This window comes from Carica papaya, chromosome 3 (genome assembly GCF_054855325.1).
Source record: "Carica papaya isolate Zhongbai chromosome 3, ASM5485532v1, whole genome shotgun sequence".
Lineage (NCBI taxonomy): Eukaryota > Viridiplantae > Streptophyta > Magnoliopsida > Brassicales > Caricaceae > Carica > Carica papaya.
This window is the reverse complement of record NC_142311.1, coordinates 22,991,165-23,015,246: the sequence shown is the minus strand read 5'-3', so window position 1 is coordinate 23,015,246 and position 24,082 is coordinate 22,991,165. Positions and strand designations below refer to the sequence as shown.

Below are 24,082 nucleotides of genomic sequence, written 5' to 3'. Positions count from 1 at the left end.
ATTTAATTAATAAACAAAAGTAATGTAGGTTTTAATAATTTTATTTACTTTTTTTATACAAATAAAAATGTCACATCAAATTTTTTAATATGTTATAACTATTTCAACTCAGAAAATCTAACTACTACAATTTTTTTTTTTTTGTTTAAAGATATAATAAACTTATTAAGACTTAATTTAATTGAGCAATCACAGCTCCACCAACATACTAATGAGCTAAATATTTAATGACACTGAATCAAATATTATAAGAATGTCATTTTAACCCATAATATATTCATAAAATAACGAACTTTACATTTTTAATAAAATTTAAATTCATAATTTTTGAATAAAATATAAAAAATAATAACAATTTTATTTAATAAAAAATTTTAATTACAAATACTTGTGTTAAAAAAATATTCATTCTATATTAATTAAAACCGAGAAGAATCTTTCTAAAAAAAAATTCATCATAGTTTCCAAGTTAATCATGTTTTAGAAGATAAAATTTGATAAAAAAAGATCTTTGATATAAATTAAAAAATTCTAACATTTATTTTTTTCATTCAAGTCTAACACTAAAGAGAGAAGCATTTAGGCATGATCCCAATCTCCAATCTCCAATTTGTAGAGGAGAAGTACCATGTGTAGATGAATCAATTATTTATTCGCATTGATTACTCTTAATTAACATTTAAAGTAATAAAATTAATAAATATAAGCTTATTTTATTATTCTAATAAATAAAATAATATATAATAATTTTATAAATATCATTAAAAATTTATATATTTTCTTAAGTCATCTTTTGATAAATCAAAATCACAACCCACTTTTGTGGAGGGTGAATGGGCCGAAGCACATATTTGGGCCGAAGCACATATTTGGGCTATAAAAGAACGGAAGCCTGGCAATTCAAAGTTTTTATTAGCTTCGATTCAGGGATTCTTGTACGCTTCATGGGAGACACTGAAACGCAGCACCGTCATTTTTTCGTTCAAATGCTAAAAGCTTTAAATTCACTTTCTCGTTTGCCATCTCTTTCCATCCCCCGGTATGGTTCTCTCTCTCTCTCTCTCTGGTTATTAGGTTTTTGATTATCTGGTTATATATGCTTATACCTTTAAATTTAGGGAGCATCTAGCTTGTTAGCGAGTTACGTATAGTCTCTTAGAATTGAAATTAGCTTGGCGTACTAATCCAAGTTACTGTTCAAGTCATCTTATTATTTGCCTCATTTTGATTTTCGGCCATTACTTTATTATAGTCTAAAGATTTTGAATTGGCATTTGGACGTATAAAAAGAGTTTAATAGTATAAGCTTTGCCTATTGTTGGAACAAACTGATTCTTCTAATGGAATTTAACTGAAAATGTATGTTCAGGTTATGTTAAAGTAACATTTTCTATTGGAAATTCTTATATAATTTAATTGATAGTGAGTAAAAATCTCATTTACTGAAGGGTGAAAGTCTCATTTAAAATAATAAAGAATGATCTCAGAGGAAAACAGCAGGTGAAATTGGAAGTAGTCTACTTCAAATTTCATCGATTTTGATAGAATTTAGAATTCATTGTTTTAATTTTAATCAAAATTCTGTAAGAAGTCATTTTATTATCTACTAATTAAGCTAAGTATGGGTTTTTTTAAGATAAAGTTTACTAACTTCTCAATTTGTTCCAAAAAATTTAACTTATCTAATTCATTTAGAAACTTACACTTATTTTGACTATAGAAAATTTAAATCTGTTTCAAAATAATAAAAGGATGACCTTCTAGATGATGTAAAGTGGAATTGGGATAATACCTTTCAAACTCCATAAAAATTAGTGGAATTTGAAATATATTATCCAAATTCCATTTTGAATTATCTAGAAAGTTGTTTTCAGTCATTCAATAGGAGAATTGCATTCTCATGGTTAAAAAAAGTGGAAATTTCCAAATAAATTCTAAACATAAAATTATTTCTTGCAACCATAGTGTTTGTTCAAAATTCAATTTTATTTGGAATTGAATTTTTATATGTCTTTTTATCACATGCTTCATTTCTAAATCTTACGTTTTTGCTCTCTGAAAGCAGAATGTGAGAATTTGTTATTCTATAAAAAAGATCTATGCCTTTTATTTGCCTTTCTTAAATAAAATTTGTTATTCTATGAGAAAGATCTTCGCCTTTTTTTTACTCTCTTAAGTAAAATATGTTATTCTGTAAGAAAGATGTATGTTTTGTTTTTCTCAAGTAAAATTTGTTATCATTCAAATCTACAGCAGGTACTTTTCTGCCAAAATGAGCACCAACCCAGATCCAATATGCCTGAAGTTCATATCCGTAGAAGGGGCTGACATTTGTTCAAGAAGTAAATCTGATGGTATATTTGTATTCTCTCTTTGCTGTTTCAGACTTTAATAAGTTTATGTACGCATGGTGTTAAAGAATGCTCTTCTTCCTTTTTTGTCTTTTGGCATATTACGATTGCTTTTTTTAAATTTTTTTTTTTCTGTGATCTTGTGTTTCCTGTTTTTGCTTATATCTTTCTCGGCCTTTTGGCTAAGATCAAGTGTTTCCTGTTGTTGCTTGGAGTTTCCTGCTAGAATTATTTTTCCAATATTTATTATAAGTTAATCTATTAATTCGAGACAAAACTGTATCAACTAAGAAACTGATGCTAAGATTGTGGTCAAGATCTAAACGTTATTGAGTTTTATTTTGCAGGCATCAGATTTCGCCTTGTCTCATATAACATTTTGGCTCAGGTTTGTAACCATCACATTCTGTCTGTTATGAACTTCCCACTCAATTCTAATTTGTAATTATCTTATTCGTCTTTATGGAATTTTCATTTATATGTTACTATTATCTATGGAAGGCTTCCCAGGAAAAGTAATAAAATATTTCATGTTACCTGAATGATTGCTCATCTTGTGAAGGAAAATTCATCATCCAATTTATAGAGAATTTATGAACACAAGTTCATTTCTGGCATTAAGCATTTCTAGTGTAAAATTGGAGTCTTTGTATTTATGGATTTTGGACATTCTAACTTCCAAGTTCTAATCTTTTTCTTTATATTGTTTATGACATTTGTTGTGTTCTCTAACCTGTCAAAATCACATTTATAACCATTAATTGCCCTCATTTTCTAGGTTTATGTGAAGAGCTCTCTATTTCCACATTCTCCACCTGGTTGCCTCAGGTAAAATTTCTATGATAATAATTCTCTATACCTCTATTAAAAGAAAATTCCATGTTTATTTTCCATCTTTACTCCAACAATAACTTTGGATGGAAAATGTCATCTCTATGCTGATTTTTGTGCTTCTTATGTGTCCCAAATAGAAGATGGGATTGGAATTGTACTTTCTTCTAAAATTCTTGTGGACTAAATGATTTGCATGTGTAGTAGGAAATACATGGTGTTGCTTGTTTCTTATTAATGTTCTGATTTTAAAGTCACACACAGAGATAATACATGTGGTAAATGTCCTTTATTTTTTAAAAAAAAACATGTGGTAAATGTCCTACACATAGGAAAAGTCCATGGGTTATGAATTAAAATTGCTAGGATATAATAAAATGCAGGATCTACTGTTTTCTTCCTCTCTCCCTAATTTCTTTTGTATGATATCAGAGCCAACATTCAAAGGAAAACCCATACAATATACTTCATAACCATATAAAACCTAATATTTTTTAAAAGATCCAAAATAAAACTTTTTACTGAATCATTGTAACAAATATCATAGCCTACTGTATCACACAATACTGGATGCTATAAGTGGTACGGTATATGCAGAATTTCATTTCGGGTCAAATGCTTGTTAAAACTAGTGAAATTGGTCAAAATTGAATTGCCTGGCGAAAATACTAATAGTTATATTTTTCTTTTTGAAATTGAAACCTAATACTTTTATAGAGTTAATATGTTAATTTTCACTTAGAAGTTAAAAGTTAAGATTCATTTTTATGTAGGACAACTTGATGACAATGTTTGATTTAGTATTTATCATTTTTAATATGATATTCTTGTTTTATACTCTTGACCTATAAGCTAAACTCATTAAAATTTCTGTTAGATAATTTAGAAGAAAATCTTGTTTGATGTTTATTGTTAATTTTCAAATTAAAAGTTTTGTTACTTTTTTTGATAAATATAATACTTCTATCATTTTATTGTACCTCTATATATGTATGTATATATTTGTATGTGTACAACATTGTGTAAGTAAAATTATAAACTGCCCGTAAATTTGAAAAAATATGCAGAAATATTTAGGAATACAAGTATCTATCATTTAGAAGCTAAGTTGCTGGCATAAATGGTATTTACTAACAAAAGAACTACCTAGTCTGAGATCTTGAGGTTTGTTCCTTTCTCATTGCTTTACTTCTATTCATTGTAGGATGATTTGCCTCCAAGCTTGGTTGTTGAGATATCTCTTTTTATCATTAAGCATATGCTCGATGAGTTAGTATGGTATTAAGCTTTTTATCATTAGAATCAATCTTATATGGTTAACATAACTAATAGGCAGTATTACTAGTGGAGCTGATGACATATTTGCACTGTAGTTCGTATGCTTTCTATTGTGATAAATGGTGCTAGCAAATTTATCGACATTTAAATGATATTAGTTTATGTCCTTATTTAGCACCCCTTGGTGCAGATCTTAGGAAATTTGTTTTCTTTTCTGGTAAAAATATTTCTTTTTGAACATTGTGCTGATGGCAGATGGAAAGCTCGTTCACAGGCCATTTTAACTGTTCTTGACAGCCTTGATGCTGAATTCCTCTGCCTACAGGTTTCTGTTTTCCTCTTTTATTTCTCATAGTATATATTTTCTTTTTTCTTTTGAGAGCTTTTGTCTGGATATCAATCCTCTTACCATGTTTAGAGGTAAATGAAAGGTTTGAGAGGAGTTAGAGGGCCACTAATTAATGGTTGGCTGATGTCATTCTTTGTGAAAACTATAAAGGAAGGAACTACAGAACCAACTCTTACTGTAACTTTATATTTTTGACAGTAACCCAACCAACGAAACTCTTTTTCATAGACTGAAACCTTTTCTGTGTGCATGCATCAACGTTTTTCTAGCAGCTTTGTGGTTGTAATGCTTTTCTTATTACGTTCTGTTACAAAACTTTGCCAGGAAGTGGATGAGTATGATACTTTTTATAAAGTGAACATGGAAAGTCTTGGCTATTCCAGTATATATATCCAAAGAAGTGGGCAAAAGCGTGATGGCTGTGGAATTTTCTTTAAGGCTGACTGGTATCACAAACCTTCTTGAGAGTTTTTTTCATGGGATAGTAAATGGAGGCCTGGCTTGAGAAATATTCAGCCACATACTAGATATCATAAATTAGACTGGAATAAACACACATGCATTTTGAAATTTAATTAGTTAGTTAAGTTGAGAAAATGTTCATCCCAACGGTTAAGTGGACTATTTTTTTTTTTTTTTTCAGTTTTTATATAAATTTTTTATAACTATTTCTTGTTGATGGAATCCATTAAAATTTTCAAGAATTGTACTTTTTTATGTAATTCATGTCATTCTACGGTTAGCATAATAAGGAGACATGATTATTTTTGGTACACTTAAAATTCAGTTGTATGAAATACATTATGGAAGTTGTATTTTGTTTATTATAGGAAATTGGGATAAAAAGAAATTGTTCTAAAAACCTACATCTCTATCTGCTCAAATGAGAAATATATGTAATTAGTAATTTAGATATGTATTTCTTCAATTACATGATAGCTTCAGAAATTATCAGTTTACATATATCAGTGATTGTCTACTCAATGTTATGTTGATTCAGCGCAGAGTTGCTGATAGAAGAAAGAATAGAATATAATGATCTTGTGGATCTGATACAAGATATATCCATTTCTTCTGGTGACAAACAGAACACAGTGGTTGTTAGTGAAATTAAAGATGATCCAAAGAATGGTAACTACTTTTTTGGTTGTAGCCTAATTTAGCTGCTAATGTTTTACTAGTTTTGGTTTTCATATCTTGGTAGGGTTTATTTGAAGTAGTGGATATTGTGGAGAATGAAGTATAAATCTTATTGAATAATAGCGGTATATATATACACGTTTTATGAACAGTAGAAGGAAACACTCTTATTTGTATGAGAGGTGTCTATTATTACTATACCTTTTATTTTACTTACTACACAAATACACTTCCCAATGCTCCCCCTCAAGCTCGTGAATAAATATTATCTATTTTCGGCTTGACAATAATAGTTTGAAACTTAGGATTACTTAATCCACTAGTCAATACATTTGCAAGTTGTAAAGTAGTATGTATAGTGTGCATATCGATCGAATATTTAGTTTTTCTTTGATCAAATGTCAATCAACTTCAAATATGTTTGTCCTATCATATTATATAGAGTTGTGAATAATGTTAATTGTTGACTTATTATCATCAATAAAGTCTAATAGGTCCATTCCAATGAATCTTCAAGTCCTCCAAAATCATATTGAACCATAGGAGTTCAGACACTTCGGGGTCCATTGTGACATCTCGATACCTGGTGGGGTAAAAGGGAGCTTGATAACAAAACAAATACGAATGCATGAAAATAAACAAATATATATATATGCGACGGAAAATAAAATCCCTTATAACAAAATTTGAATTTCAAATTTTAACATCTGAAGTTAAGAAGATGGCTGCCAAAATACGAATATACACAGTTTATGGAGAGCCACTTCTATTATTACAAAAGTGTTTCATCATAGTGCGAACAGATAATGCACTCAAAATTCTTCTAAAGATTCGAGAATTGATCCAAACAAGTTTCAATGGGTAGTTCAGCGAACGAATCATTTCTTTCATCATCTAAGGGGGACATGGGTTCAAATGAGTTCCAATTAATTCAGTAAGGGAAATAATATTTAAACAATATTAACAAAATTTTCAGAAGTTATTTAGTTTCAAATATACCATTATCAAGTGACTTACCTCTTGAACTTGTCGGAGAACATATTTATTGAAATATTGAGAAAATGTTAATTTTTTTAAACTAAATCAGAAACATCGGTATTTAAATCACAATAGGAAGTAAAGACATAGCAGCGCAATCATAATATGTCAAGAATACAAGAAGGTAATGAAATAGAAACTAGTTAAACCAACTAAAAACATGACAAAATTATGATGGAAGAGTGAGAAACATATTCATTTGAAAGAACTACTAAAGTATGAGAAATCAGTCAACTATTCTAGTCATATTCTCAAGTATTTCCATTTTATTTACGTCTTTTACATATTTTCTTGCGAAACTGTTCTAATTTATATCAGCAGATGGCAGAAAGGATCCCCAACTACCACTGTAAATAGGTAAACAGATTTATTTAAATATCAGATGTCTCAGAGATAAACTAATGATCACGGTTGTATTTTACCACTGTGGCTCCTACAGATTAGATAAGACTATTGACCACGGCTGTACTTCACTACTATGATCACTACAGATTAGATTGCGAATCCACTTTCGTCAGAGGAAATGTCAATACCATTCATAGGGATTGGTTCATCAACAGATTTAGATACAAAAACAGAAACAGAAACCCTCGAGTGACAATGGTCAAATAGATTTTCAATTCTTTTCTTTTTTTTATTGATTTCAATTCACAGAAAATCATGAATTTAGAACTCGATGGGGGTCCACTCAATATATCCCGGCCTAAGGAGGTCTTCATACCCTGACTTTGCCATCTGGTAATCCTTTCGAGCAGAGGCTCAAAATGTTTATATAGTATAGGCAAAATGTTTAAGGATAGAGGACAAATGAGCGTCTTGAGGCTCCCTTAACTTCTAAGATAATCTCTCCCTGAAGATATGATTGGTTAAAGAAATATTCAGTCTCAACAAAGGTCACATTGGCGGATACATAAAATTTCTTTGTAAACGAATGGTAACATTTGTATTCTTTTTGAATAGATGAGTATCTCACAAAAACACACTTAATAGCCATAGAGGTTAAGTTTTCCTCTTTGGTACTAATGTATTGTGAATATAGGCATTACACATAAAGATACGAAAGATAAATTTATTAGTGGCTTATACTTTTAAAAAGAATGTAGCTAGAACTTCCATCGGATTTCGAATGTCTAGTACTCTAGTGATAATCGGTTAATAAAATATATGACGGTTAAAATGACCTTCCTTCAAATAGTGTTTAGGTTCATGGTTTTCAAATAGGAAGACACATGTAGTAGGAAGCAAGTGACTATTTTTTGTTATGTCACACTATTTTTTTGTGGAGTATAGACACATGAAAACAAATGAATAATTCTTTCATTTTGAAAGAAAAAAGGTAAGAGTTGGTTAAAGTAATCTCGCGCATTATCAGTTCTAAGATATTTAATTGTGATCCTGAATTGTATTTTAATCATGGTATTGAATAGGGGAACAATATGACTAAATTCAATTTTAAATTTTAATAAGAAAAGCTTAATAACTCGAGTACAGTTATCAATAAAAGAAAAAAACTCAGTGCCCAAAAGATATTAGGAATACTAGAGGGACCCTAAAACATCAATATGAATTAATTTAAAAGAAAAAATCACTTCTTTTATTATTAGGTGTAAAGATTACATTATGATATTTTACTATTTCAAATACATTGCAACTTAAACTTTCATTATTTCAATTAGAAAATAAAGAGGGAAAATATGACCTTACGGGTAAAAAAATGTATCCTAGTCTCTCATGGTGCAACTATAACTTATCTATATTTCAAAAAAAAAAAAAACCATAACTTATCTAATGTCCTGGTAAAGAGAACGGTGTTGAGTATATCAAGAGTATCCAGGAAGTATAACTTATCCCAAGTTGTAACATGTCCAATCATTCTCTCCGAGTTCTGGTTCTAAACTTCACAAAAAGAAAAAGAAAAAATCACTTAACAATTAAAGTTATGAGACAATTTAGTTACCGATATAAAATTTGTACACAATTTAAGTGCATGGAGAATATTCCTAAGCGTGAGGTAGAGATCAAGATTTATGGTTCCTATTCCTACTAACGTAGTTAGTGAACAATCAACAATGACAATTTTCCTATTGCAAGAACATAGAGCATAAGTGTTAAACAATTTAAAAGAGTTGGTCACGTGGTTGGTAGCTTATGAGTCCACAATCCATGATAAAGCAAAGAATTTATTTGAATTGTTTAAACAACAGGAAAAAGGAAATATACCCTAACGTTGTACCTTTAAGTTTTTCAAGTTTCTTAAATGAGATTTATAATCACTTAATTTCTGCCTTGAAACTAAAGTTCTCTGTATTCTTTTCCTCCTAGACTACATGTGCATGTCCTTGATTATTCTTGTATCCCCATCCTTGTTAGAGGTGGTTGGCTTGCCATGAAACTTTCAATTCTTTTCCTTAATGTGCAAGGTGCATTGAATATTTTCTCTATTCTTCCCATGGGTAGCTAAGAACTTAGTGTGATTTGGTTTCTTCCCTAGTTGACGTGGTTTGAAACCCTTAGTTACCATTGGAGAGCCATTAGGACATTCAAGTATAACTTCTATTCTACTTTCATCTACACTAATTACGGGTATCACTTTATTGAGGGATGTGATTTGTGACATCCCAAATACCTGATGGTAGAAGGGAGTCCGATAACAAAAACATTTACGAGTGCTAATGATTAAATTAAGATTGAAGCGGAAAATAGAAATTCCTTACAGAAAATTCAAGGTTCACATTACACCTGAGGCCAATGGTTGACTACCAAAATATGAATATACAAAGAAAAGTCATCTAAATGTTTACAAAGAGTCATCAGAGTGCAAGCGATACAAAACATTCGTAATTATCCTAAGGATCCGAGAAGGGATCCAGAAAAGCTGCAAGGGGCAACACATTGAGCGCGTCATTGCTTTCATCATTTCAAGGGGAGGGAGGTATTGATTGAGGGTGAGTTTCATATAAATTTGTAAGGAAAACAATATTTAAACTACGCTGCTAAGGTTTAAAAGTAATTAACCTTTGAAGAAAAAAGTATAAATTTCACAATAAAATTGACTTACCTCATAAGTTTCCACGAACGGGCACATTTTAAATACTTAGAAAAAAAATCATCATTTGACTTATGTAACAAGTGACTATAGCAACACAGTAAAGACAGTGAAAGCATAGAACATATCATGAACAAGAAATCTAACAGAATCTATTCAAACTAAGATTCATAGTAAGAGCACAATCATTATTTAACCCCAACTAGATCCGTATTTTTATTAAGTCTTTTATTGACTTTTGCACGAATCTGTTCCAACATATGCTGAAGATAGCGGGGATTCCCAATTACTACTGTGAATGACCAAATCTTTTCATTTTTTTTCTATTGGAGTCATTTCATTTCTCGTATTGGGACAGTTCCACAATGATATTGGGTCAGTTACATAACTATTTTGGATAGTTCTATAACGAAATTAAGTATAATCTGTAACACCTCGTCTATCTTTGTACTTAATTAATTTAAAAAATCCTATTTGTTCGGGTTTTTATGCCGCATTGAACTCATTGTAAATTATTATCGTAATTTGTGAATTTTGTCAATTTTTAGTTATTTTGATTTTATTTAATTTTATTTAATTCTATTTACTTTAATTTAATTGCATTAATTTTATTTTATTTTAGTATAATTAAAAAATAAATTTCGGAAAAAATGGCAAAACGGGAGAAATCCCGCGGAAAAGGGGAGCTGCCGGCGCAGGGGCCTGTGCACTATGCGTGCACAAATCCCATCCGCGCGCAGGCGAGCTGTTCGCGCATCACCTTGCGCGCGGCCAAGCACTGCACATTGTGCGTGTGCCATCCTCGCAGCAGGCCTGCGCAGATAGGCTCCTGTGCGCTTGGGGCCCACGTGTGCAGCGCCCAGTGCGCCTAGGCCTTGCCCGCGCCGCTGGGAGGGTCGCACACCTGCAGCGCGCTACCGTCACCTTGGGCGGCGTGCCGCCACCGCTGTTGGAGGAGATTTTCCTCTTGTTTTTCGTGCCGAACAACTTTTCCTCTCTCTCTTCACCGGATTTTGCCACTTGGCGTGAATTTGACAGGTTCCAATTTCTATAAATAGGGGACCTTCCTTCCCATTTTCTCCATAGTTCCATTCTTCCACCTTTCAAGACTTAGAGAGAGAAAGAAAGGGAGTGAACTAGAGAGAGAAAGAGATGAAGAAAAGAAGAACGGTGTAGAAGAAATTATCAAGATTTCGGTAAGAAATTTAATATTTCTTTAAACATTTTAAGGAATATTTTTATACAAAAAAAAATTATTAAATTAATAATATGTGATTTTGCCTGTTTTGCATGTTTTTGTGTTTGTAGATTTAATAAGCTGAATTGTTCTTGATTTCAAGTAGGCTATGTAATTTATAAATATTTGATGATTTGCATGTAATAAAAATAATATAAAGTCGGTATTTTTATATGAAAAATAGAAAAAACAAAAAAAAAAAAGAGAAAGAGAAATGTGGAATGAATCATGAATGGTCTAAAGTATGTATTTGTAATGACATGTATAATGCATAAAGTGTCTCGTTAGAGTTTTTATCTGTAAGGGGTATCTTTTCCCCTAACTTCATTTAGGTATCTGTTTTCTCCTCCCCCATCTGGTTTGGAAAGACGTAAGAAAACCGTATCCTGTGGATAACGACGTACCTTGTGGATAACGGTGTACTCTCTAACGAAAGTGGTGACACAAATATTTGTTAGAGATCACCTTTGGTTAAGTACTGTCGTGACTATAAAATATCTAATAGAGCTACTATGGTTAGTACGGTCGTTTTCATAGACCATTCCATGGTTTGTCCAGTCGAAAATGTGCGTTAGCAAATTGCCGTTATTTGCATATGATCTGGTCATTCCACAGGGGTAATCGGAAATCTGTATATGCCTTCAGAGATGGAAGTTATAACAATTTCACAAAATATGACACGAAGATCTGAGCATTTCATGATTTATTTGATTTTCTCTATTATCTGGTATGATGTGTGTTTGTTTGATTATATTAACATACTGTTTTTTTTAATAAATAAATTATTTTCATAATGTAAGATAAGTTTATGAAGTAGTCAAATGGTAAATATTTATATTAGAATAATTCATTTTTAAAACTTTACGATGTTATTTAAATATTGTTTTCCTTACTGAACATATGAAACTTGTTCTTTCTACGCTTCCCCCCAGATGAGGAAGAAAATGAGGAATCGCAAGCTGACCTACCTATTGAAGTTTATGACGATCCCATAGATCCACAAAACTTGAGTGCATGATTGTCTGATGAGTCCAAAAGTATAGTGAAAGAAGTAATTATCTGTTTAATTTTGACTTTGTATTTTGTAGTCACTTGTGGTCTCAGTTATATGTATGTAATTGGAATTCATATATATTTGTAAGGAATTTGTATTAATTTGTTCCACTACATAAAATTTTATCATGCACTTGTAATTCTATTTCTATATCTGACACCCACATGCTTTAATTAACATTTGGGATATCACAGATGGTATCAGAGTAGAATTACGCAGATCAAATCCTTTACACTCAGGCCTTAGGTAGAAAGATCATTAGAGTACCTAGGAAGAATAAGTCCTCTTTTTAAAAATCAGACCACTAACTCGTATCTTCCTTTCTTTTGTAGGAATGACACGAGAAAGACCATCTGTAGAGCGTACCGAGCGATCTGAAGCCCCGGATCACCTGATCAGGGCTTAATTTGCTGAACTCTTTCGAGCCATCTAAGGGTTGACTGTAGTCGTAGGACAAAATCAAGCCAACCTTTGTTCACCTTCTGCCCTAGAATACTGAACAACCGAAAGGTCCATTTCTCACAACACAGCGGAGTTTAGGACGCTTAACCAGCCACATTTCGAAGGTGACCCTGATAACTTAATAGTCGAAGTCTGGATCCTACAGATAGAAAAATTTGGTTCCCAAATTTGTCTCGAACGAGTTCAGATACTTCTCCCTCATCTCGCTCTCCAACTCTCACATTACTTCTTTCGGGGTATGATGTTGTCACTGTACCTTCACCATGGGAATCATCTTGTTACGCAAAACCTTGTCGGTCCATCCGAGAATCTCCACGAGGATTTCTTCACACGTCATATCGGCTTGTATCTGCGTTTCAATGTACGGAATGATATGAAAAGGGTTAGGATAGTACATTTTAAGCATCAAGACGTGAAAGACGTCATATAAACTCGTAAACTCTGGGGATAGAGTGAGGCGGTATGCCACGGGTCCAATGCGCTCAATGATCTGAAAAGGTCCCACATAATGAGGGCTTAACTTCCCTCTTTTCCCGAACTGCATCTTTCCCTTGTAGAGAAAAACCATGAGGAAAACCTGATCTCCAACGGCGAATTCCAGGGGTTGTCTACGATTATCGGCATAATTTTTCTGACAGCTCTCAGCAGTAGCCAAATTCTTGCGGATAATTGCGACCTTCTCAATAGTCTCTTGGATGAAGTCTAGTTCCAAACGGCGCTGGTTTCTGACTTCACTCCAACAACTGAGAGAACAGCAAGGTCTATCGTACAATGTTGCATACGAAAGCATACCGATACTGGAATGATAATTGTTACTATAAGTAAATTCATATAGGGGAAGATACTTATACCAGTTATCGCTAAAGTCGAGAACACAGGCACGCAACATGTCTTTCAATGTCTGAATTGTACGTTCCAACTGACCATCCGTTTGGGGATGATACGCGGTGTTGAAATACAATCCAAACCCTAGAGTTTCTTGAAGGTTTTCCCAGAAGTGGGAGGTAAATCGAAGATCTCGATCAGATACAATGGATGAGGGAACACCATGAAATCGAACAATCTCATCAACATATAGGCGGGGTAATTTGCTGGTGGAGTCAGTGGTTCTGATAGGCAGAAAATGAACGGTCTTGATTAGTCTGTCAACGATGACCCACACAGTGTTCCGAGTAGAATAAGTCCTGGACAATCCTGTGACAAAACCTATAGTTATATGCTCCTACTTCCATTCTGGAATCGGGAGGCCATGTAACAAATGGTCGGGTCTCTGATATTCTGCCTTAATCCTTTGGTAAATGAGGCATCGGGAGATGTAGTTGACTATATCCTTTTTCATTCCCGGTCACTAGTATTGATGCTTCAAGTCCTGGTATATCTTGGTACTCCCGGAATGGATGGACAACTTGAAAGCATGAGCAGTTTTGAGAACATCCGCCCTTACAGCAATGGGAACCCAAATTCGGTTATGAAATCTAAACAGTCCGTTTGAAATCTTGAAATTAGGAGATTCGTCAGAAGATAACTTATCTCTATTCTTGGTGAGTTCCAGGTCTATAAACTGACCTTCTTAGATTTTCATGAAGAGATTCGGCAGGGCTCGGATCTGAGTAAGATAGGTGTCTTTGCTGTAGTAGCTAAGACGGAGGGATTGCATAGTATCCATCAATTTCCAACTGGAGGTCATGGTTTGGGCCAACACTGCGGACTCCTTTAGACTTAATGCATCGGCAACTACATTTCCTCTACCAAGGTGATAGATGATCTTGCAGTCATAATCCTTCAGAAGATTCATTCAGCATTTCTGTCTCATATTTAACTCCCTCTGCAAGAAAATGCACTTCAAATTCTTGTGGTCAGTGTAAATCTTAAAAGTCTGACTAAACAGGTAATGACGTCATATTTTTAGGGTAAAGATAATGGCCGCCAACTCCAGGTTGTAGGTAAAGTAGTTTCGCTCATGAGGTTTCAATTGTCGGGACCCATAAGGGATTACTCTACCATACTGCATCAAAACACCCCAAGTCAAAATGAGATGCATCGCAGTAAACTTGAAATCTTCTCGTATTGTCAGGAAAGATCAACACAAGAGCAGAGGTAAGACGACGCTTCAATTCCATGAAACTCTCATTGCACTCATAATTCCAGACGAATGGTACGCTCTTTCGGGTGAGTCAGGTCAATGGAGCAGCAATCTTAGCAAATCCGTCGATGAATTGTCGGTGATAACCTGTCAAATTAAGGAAACTAGATACCTCGACTACATTGGTGGGTGGATTCCAGTTGACTACTATTTCAACTTTTGACGGATCCACAAACTCTTTCACTCGAAATTACATGACCGAGAAAGAAAACTCGATCTAACCAGAATGAGCATTTGTTAAATTTAGCATACAGTTGGTTCCGACGAAGGGTCTCCAACACTTTAGTCAAATGTACTGCATGTTCCTCCAGGGTCTTGGAGTACACTAAGATATCATCAATAAATACGATGACGTACTGCTTTAGTGTGTGTTGGAAAACTCTGTTCATGAGGTCCATGAAGGCTGCAGGAGCATTGGTTAACCTGAACGACATTACTCTGAACTCGTACAAACCGTATCTATATATAAAAAAATTATCGGAATATCTTTTTCCTTGACTCTCAGCAGGCGATATCCCGTCCTGAGATCAATCTTAAAGAAGATCATAACTCCTTGTAGTTGGTCAAAGAGGTCGTCGATCCGAGATAAGGGGTACTTGGCTTTTAACTGTCACTCGGTTGAGTTCCTGGTAGTCTACACAGAGTCTGAGAGAACCATCCTTCTTTTTCACGAACAATACAGGAGCGCCCTAAGGATTAGGGCGGATAAACTTCTGAGTAATTAGTTCAGAAAGCTGATTTTTTACCACTGTAAGTTCAGCACGACCCATACGATAGGCGGACTTCAAGATTGGCTAGGTTCTGGGCAGTAATTCAATTAGGAACTTTACTTCTTGCGGGGGAGGCAGATCAGGAAATTTGATGAGAAAGACATCTGCAAAGTTGCGAACAATCGGTATGGAACACACAACAGGATCAGCACCCATATTCCTGTCTATTCAATTGTTAGGAAAATAATAACAATAGATTTTATTCTTTTTTTCAGGGACCGCAAAGTTACAATTTTACTTTCATAATAGATTATTGCTCTATACTTTTCTACCCATTTCATTCGTAATATCACATTAAATTCTGAAAAATCTAACAACATAAGATTCACAAACACTTACATCCCTGAAGATTTATCTTACAATCTTTATACATACAGTAAGCTTCTAAAATTCCCCTAAAGGAAGTTTCTACCGTTAATATTTCTACTAGATGTTCTGGCATAAAATCAAAATTACAAGCAAATGCACAGGAAATAAAAGAGTGAGTAGTACCTGTATTGATCAAAACCTTGGCAGAAGTATCATAAATAGAAAGCGTACCCTGGATAAGAACAGAAGTGGGGAGAGCACTAGGTTCATCTAGGTGGTATGCACGACCCTAGGCTAATAGGCTTGGCTACGTGCTTTGGTCGCTAGGGATAGTCTTTTATAAGATGTTGAGTGCTTCCGCACTGATAGCAAGTGTGATTGATACGCCAACGGGGCAGGTCACCATGTGAGCGACCACAATGCTGACAGGGCTGGTTAAATCGCGCAAGCTGAGCTGTAGGTGGAGGGAAGGTAGGGCAAAGGGCAACTCTAGTTCGTTTATCGGGATGGCTACTTACTGAATCAGACAATCTTCTTCTAAGCTGTTGGGGTTGTTGCTATTGGGTACAGACTCGTGCAATGCATTAGTGCTTGGCCGAGATGAGGTCTTTGGCCAACTTGGCATGTTTTAGTACCTCCGCATACGAGTTGGGTCTCAACATTGCGACCCGGTCATATATGTTGGCACGAAGTCCCTTTAGAAACTTTCTAATTTTTCGCCTTTTGGGGAGTGACCATTAGATGAGTGAATCTAGACAGTTGCACAAAACGAACTGCATATTGGGCAACCGTTATGTTTCCTTGGCGGATATCTTGAAATTCCTCTTCCTTCTTTTTTCGAATATAGGCAGGGAAGAAGTTATCAAATAATGCATCCATGAAAACTTCCCAGGTGGTAGGGGTAGGTAGAACTTCCTTTTTAAATTGCCACCAGTGTTCTGCTTCACCGTTTAACATAAAGGCTGTTAGGGAAACTTTCAGTTCCTCAGTCAGGTCTAACATAGAGAATGTGGGGGATGTAATACCCCGCTCATTGTTGTGCTTAATTAATTTGGAAAACCTTATTCATTCGAGACTTTAGGCTCATTGAACTCATTTAAGTTACTCAAATTATTATAGTAATTCGTGAATTTTGTTAATTTTTAGTTATTTTGATTTATTTAATTTTATTTAATTCTATTTAATTTAATTTAATTGCATTAATTTTATTTTATTTCAATACAATTAAAACATAAGTTTCATAAAAAACGGCAAAATAGGAGAAATCCTGCAAAAAAATCCCGCGGGAAAGGGGAGCTGCCCGCATGGTGCGGGATCAACCCTGCGTGCGCGGCAGGGAGGGCTGTGCGCATGCAGCGCGCCGGGTGGGCCATTGTTGCCTCGAACAGTGCGCCATTGTCACCTCGGGCAGCGCACCGCCGTTGCCGGCGGAAGAGATTTTCTTCCCTCGTTTTTCGTGCCAAGTATCTTTTCCTCTCTCTCTTCACCGGATTTGACCACTTAACACGAATCTGACGGCTCCCAATTTCTATAAATAGGGGCCCTTCCTTCCCATTTTCTCCATACCTTCATTCTTTCACCTTTTAAAACTTAGAGAGAAAAAGAAAGAGAGTGAACTAGAGAGAGAAGGAGAGGAAGAAACGAGGAACGGTATAAAAGAAATTATTAAGATTTCGGTAAGAAATTTATTTAAACGTTTTTAGAATATTTGGACAAAAAAAAATTATTAAATTAATAATATGTGATTTTGTCTGTTTTGCATGCTTTTGTGTTTGTAGGTCTAATAAGCTGAATTGTTTTTTATTTTAAGCTTGTTATGTGATTTATAGACACTTGATGATTTGCATGTAATAAAAATAATATGAAGTCGGTATTGTTACTTGGAAAATAAAAGAAACAAAAAAAGAAAAGAAAAAGAGAAATGTGGAATAAAGCATGAATGATTTGAAATATATATCTGTAATGACATGCATAATGCATCAAGTGTCTCGTTGGGTTTTTTTATCTCTGAGAGGTATCTGTTCCTTCCTCCCTCATCTGGTCTGAAAAGACGTAAGAGAACTGCTCCCTTTGGATGACGGCGTACCTTCTGATGAGAGTGGTGACGCAAATATCTGTTAGGGGTCACCTTTGGCTAAGTACTGTCATAACTATAGAATATCTGATAGGGGCATTATGGTTGGTACGACTGTGGTCATAAATCGTATCATGGTTTAACCAGCCGGAAATGTGCTTGAGTAAATTACCATTATCTGTATCTGCTCTAGTCATTTTACATGGGTAGTCAGAAATTTGTATATGCTTTCAAAGGTGGAAATTGTAACGATTTTGCGAAATATGATACGAAAATTTGAGCATTTCATGATTTATTTGATTTTTTTTATTATCTGGTAAGATGTGTGTTTATTTGATTACATTAACGTGCTGTTTTCTCTAATAAATAAATTGTTTTCATAATGTAAGATAGATTTACGATGTAGTCAAATGGTAAGTATTTATGTTAGAATAATTCACCTTTAAAACTTTATAATGTTATTTAAAGACTGTTTTTCTTATTGAGCATATAAAACTCACTCTTTCCATACCCTCTCCAAATGAGGAAGAAAATGAAGAACCACAAGTTGACCTATCTATTGAACTTTATGAGAATCTCGTGGAACTACAAAATTTGAGTGTATGATCATTTCTGTATTCTGATGAGTCCAATAACATAGTGAAAGAAGTGACTCTCTTTTGTATTTTGACTTTGTATTTTGTAGTCTCTTGTAGTCTCAATGATATGTATGTAATTGGAACTCGTATATATTTACAAGGGATTTGTATTAATTTGTTCTACTGCATAAAATTTTATTATGCACTTGTAATTCTGTTTCTGTATTTGACATCCACATGCCTTAATTAGCATTTGAAATGTCACATAATCTATGATCACGATTATATTTTGCCACTATGGCTCTACATATCATTTCGCGAATCCACTCTCGTCAAACGCCGATCATTCACAGGGAGTGGTTCGCCAACATTTATTTGGAGGAGTGAGAAACAGAAACCCATCAGAGATAACAATCAAACGAATTTTTATTTCTTTTTTCTTTCATACTTAATATCCCTTTATGACCGTCAAGTTTTCAAATCCGTCACATATTCATAGCTATTTCATATCCAGAACCTGGTGGGGCTCAACCACACATTTAACCGCCCATTATATCCGGATTTGACCATTGGGGTATTCTTTGAAGTCGAAGCTCCTTAGAACAATCCTTTTTGTCATTACCAAAGGTAAGACAAAGGATCAATCTCATTTTTATCTTAGATCGTCAGTCTATTATTTTTCTCAGGAATAAATTTTATATATCCAAATAAATCGACAAACAAGCATGAATCTAAATAAATACCAAGCAGGAAAAATCTATTTTAACTAGTCTTCAATTCATCAAATTAATTAACTAAAAAGAGCATGTAGAAATGTAGGTAAAAATATGAAAAATCCCTTATCGTGACCATAGTGTTTAGATTCATTGCTCGGTGAAGAAGAAAAGGACACGTGAGCTCCCTACCTTTTTCTGCTTCTTCTCGCTCAAAAAATCTCCTCTCTCTCTAATTTACTAAAGTTGAAGAAATAAAAACAGTGAAAATGAAGAGAGGAAGGGAGGTTTTTTAAAGAGAGATGGAGGGCTGGATTTGTGTCACTTGGCGAAGATCAGAGGGACCACGTGGAGCTGGCCGTGGGCCCCACATGGCATGGCAGGCCATCCGACGTGACAATCAGTCACGTCGGAGTGGCCTGTGACTGGCGCTGTGCGCGCCATACCGCGCGCTGTGCGTGTGTGCTCACAGGACCTGCACACAGGCATCCTGCCGTGAGCAGCCATGGTGCACGTGCACAGTTGCGCAGCCCGTGCATGCAGCCGTGCCCCCGCGTGCTGACCACACACAGGGCCGCGGTCACGCGAGTGCGGGTCGCAAATTGCAGAGATTTTTCCTGCATTCCGCTGTACTGATTTGCCGATTCTTCCCGTTCTCTTTGAAAACGTTATAGAAAATAGAAAAATGAATAAGATTATTTAATTAACGTAGTTTAAAATATCGGTAGTTTTAAATATTTACAGAATATAAATGGCCAATGGGACCTAAAATAACAGATTTTGACATCTCGATCTATCACAAAAGTTTAGGGTGTTACATGATATCTCTTCCTTTCCTAGTATCTAAAGTCTCACTTAGTCATATTCGTCATTGAGATCTGTCATAAATTGGTATATCTATCTTTCTCAAGGAATCTTTTTAATACTGCTGCATCTTTGTTGTTCTCCGTAGTGATATTATTATATTGATCAAGCTCTTGCTTCCTATTTTGTTGTCTAAATATTGACACTCAAATCATACATCTGTGCAACATTTTTTTGCTTGGAATAAGTTTCTTGGTTCGCCTTTGCTACAGGCGGATACATAACTGATTTACTAATCTATGGTGTGATAAAGTTCCATAACCAGGCTACTATCATTTAATCATCCTCATCCCAGGTATCAAAAGTGGGATCTCCTAGTTCTGATCAGTGCCAAGGAGATGGTTTAACTTACCTCTGCCGTTGATTGTAGTCCAAATCGATTGTGATCAACTCAAGTAAGCTTTGCTGTTAAAGGGGTAGGTAGTCAGGATTAGCTGAAATATGTCATTGTTCTTTCTTGAGTCTCCCGTTGGAAAGTTTGTGTTGGTAAATTGAGATGTAACCTCCAACATCTTTGGAAAAAACTTAGGGCTAATTACAAAGTCACAGAGAGGGTTTTACTGGGTGGAAAGGTGGCGGCGTGGCCAACACTGGCTAGTCTGTATGGCTGGTTGCAGGCGTGGCTAACACTGGCTGGTCTGTATGGCTGGTTGTAGTAGAGGGTGGCTATGGTGGTAGGCACGCGGCTAGAATAGTAATGCACAACTGTTTCTAACTTGATTTTGGCCGGACGCTGCGCCAAGGGGAGTAATGACTGGAGGCTGGCTAGACAAGGGAATGTGCACGGGGAGGCATGACACTGGGTTCTGGCGGCTGCTCCAGGCTGCTTCTGGCTGTCGAGCTTAAAGGCTGAGTGGGCGGTTAGACAGAGATGAACATAGCTGTAGGGTTCTGGTGCCAGCATTGAAAGCTGGTGTTGGCATTGGTGGCCGGCCTGTGGTAGTGGCCGGCGGCTAGGTGGCGGTGGCTGCAATGAAGGCTGACCCCATAAGGTTTTGTGTCTTATTTCAACAATGAAGGCTAAATAAGGTTTGTAAAAGAAATTGGAGTTTTTAACCTAGGACTCTAATTCTTAACAAATCCTACATGAAGTGTTTAAAATATTAATTTATGAAGAGGAAACCGATTAGGACTCTTGCAAGATTGACTTCAGATTTCTTGAGGAAACTTAAACACAAATCCTACTTGAAATAGGACTCATAAAACCAATTTCCACCATGAGATGAAGGAGAGTGTAATCCCGACAAAAACATATAATAGGATTCTTTCGCTCTTATCTTGACAAGAATTCTAAATTGATGAAGACTCTAGGTTTTTATGACATAGATCGCTTGAAACCCGAGCTTATTTGGTAGGATAAGGATTCTTGAATCTTTATGAGACTTTCTGGAATTTGAAACCATTCATGAGAAGATTTGTGTTCGGTTAAGATTGTAAAAGAATGAATAATTAATTGTACAAGATCTTTAGGACTTTTTTTTATTTACATGATTAATATGCCCTAGAAGAGATGAGTGTTCAATTATGATTCTTCCAAAAAGAGTAGACGACTCCCTCATGTGAAATACCTGAGAGTCCACGATTGGGAGAACTCTTTTGGCCGTTTGGTTGTAATCATCTTGGTCATTTGATGTTAGTGTGAGTTGTCTCCCTTTTACTCACATCAGTTTCTCTCGTCTGATGTAAAGAAGACCCACTAATATTTGAAGTTATAACTGAACACAATGAGTTCCCAACAATATTTGAAGTCTAGTTTAGTCTGACTCTGATGTCTAGAACGCAACTTAGGTATCATATGGGAGGTTAACTGATATGAGCATCCATTTGTAAGCTCCTTGTACTGCATTACTAGAAATAAAATTCTTGTGGTCTTGAAGGTTTCCTGTTCACAAAATCATGTGAACTTTTGGATTCATTCCAGAAATGACCATGGGACCCTATGTTGCAAGGCAGGGACGGCCATGATATGTAGCCTATTCTAGAAGATGGTTGGGTTTTATTTAGTTTTTGATAGGAAAAGAAGATTGTTGTTGAAAGAAAGAGAATACAGAAATGGAGAATAAGATATCCTCCATGAACAATTAGAAACAACAGTTGATGCGATCTCCTTGTTCCAATTTTCTGAGATTATTTCTAGCCTTCGCATTATTTAGTGAAAAGTGGATTGTTGGAACATCAATGTTGACCAAGGTCTCTGCAGTCTGTTGGGAGTTATTTGTTATGCAATCTTAAGTTAGCCACTTAGCTAGGATTTGCGCAACAGGAAAATCCTGCAGGTGCTTTTTGTGATTTTGGTGATCTATAAGATTTGAAAACGGTTAAAACTGGAATGGCGCACTTTTCTCCTTGAGGGTAGGATTGCCCTTGTCCTAACTCGTTTGTCCAATGTTTCCCTTTATTACCTTTTCCTTTCCTGTGTGGGAGTGGCGGACAGAATTTCAAAGAGGTATCTTGTTCACCAAATCATGGAAAGGATCGCCTTGTCCTATCTAGTTTGGCCAATGTCCTTTGTTTCCTTTATCCTTCTCTGTCTGGGAGTAGTGGGCAGCATTTCAAAGAGGTGGCTTTTTCATGAAATAATGAAAAGGATTGCCTCCTAGTTTTTGGCATCAACTGCTTGTTCTGTTCTTTTTCTTTTACTAACCTTGCTCTGTTACTATGTTGTGACAAAATAATTTGGACTTTTATTCTATATTAGAAAAGAAATATTCATATGAACTAATAAGAATCCCCATGAGAAGAAGAGTAGAATGATGAAAAGGAAAATTAACTTAGAAGAGGGACCTGTAAGGGAAATCAACTATATAGGAAATATATACTACATAAAGTCCAAGAAGAGTCACTGCCATCTCAGTCCCACAACTTGATTTTTAAATTCCATTAAGATCCACCCTTGCAGGAGCTTCGCAGCTAACTCCCAGGAGGGAAAATAAAATAAAAATGGGTTCTCCAGGATGGATTGACTCTTCACGTAAAAGGGTATTTTTGCCACCATTCTCCCAATTTGAATGCAATTATCTAAACTTCTGACCATTTTTTTCCATGAACACATTGTCAACGATTTCACTTAGAAGCACAAAAACAGATCCAAGATTTCATCTGTAACCTGTGCAACCTGCAGTGGTACAAGGCTGAATACTTGAGACATGGAGATTGTTGCAGCCCCTTTTGATTCATTGACGCATTTGGTCCGATCTGTCTATAAACTGCATAGATGTTCTTCCACCATCCCATAACAAAATGATTCTTCATGTCATCGTGGACCTATTCTCCTAATATGTTCATTGACTTTCTCTCGCTCATCCATAAACAGCAGTGCCATCTCTAGATTATATCTTGAAACCATTTCTAAACTTTGTGGCTTACTGGAGTGCAAAGTGGGCCACCATGACTTCACTATTACAAGTACCTTTTGGCGGGAACTTCTTAAACATTTTGTTATATAACACCAAGCTCTCTTTCAGTACTCTACACCATCCTTAATCTGATGGCTAAAATGGAAGTGGTCACCCATTCAATCAAGATGTAAATTTAATGGTTTAGATGTGACCATCTGTAATTGTTTAGACTAGATTTTTGGGGAAGAATATTGTATAATACTAGTTATTACTGCCTTAGCAACAACCTGTTTTAGGGTTGTGTATGGCTGGCCACCCCCTTGGCTGCCCTCACTATCCAGGGATGGCAAAGTTGGAAGCTGTTGATTATGAGTTGGGAAATGAGGATATGTTCTTATGACTTACAGAATCTTCTTTTCCAAGCCCACTCTAATTTACATCACAAGCATAGAGAAGTGCATTTCAAGGTTGGGACCAGGTGCTTTAGAGCTTCATCCAAACCAGAAC

General features: G+C 35.2%; 1 protein-coding gene across 1 annotated transcript in view; it reads left to right on the top strand.

Moving 5' to 3' along the window:
- The first annotated feature begins 911 nt into the window (after positions 1-911).
- The window catches only part of LOC110818493 (DNAse I-like superfamily protein), a 32,125-nt gene continuing 8,954 nt past the window's right edge, over positions 912-24,082 (top strand). The window contains exons 1-7 of the mRNA XM_088216312.1: positions 912-1,039; positions 2,254-2,354; positions 2,699-2,739; positions 3,130-3,179; positions 4,716-4,785; positions 5,134-5,255; positions 5,810-5,940. Coding sequence (XP_088072438.1) covers positions 945-1,039; positions 2,254-2,354; positions 2,699-2,739; positions 3,130-3,179; positions 4,716-4,785; positions 5,134-5,255; positions 5,810-5,940 — 610 coding nt within the window. The 5' untranslated portion in view covers positions 912-944. The remainder of the gene's footprint in view (positions 1,040-2,253; positions 2,355-2,698; positions 2,740-3,129; positions 3,180-4,715; positions 4,786-5,133; positions 5,256-5,809; positions 5,941-24,082) is intronic.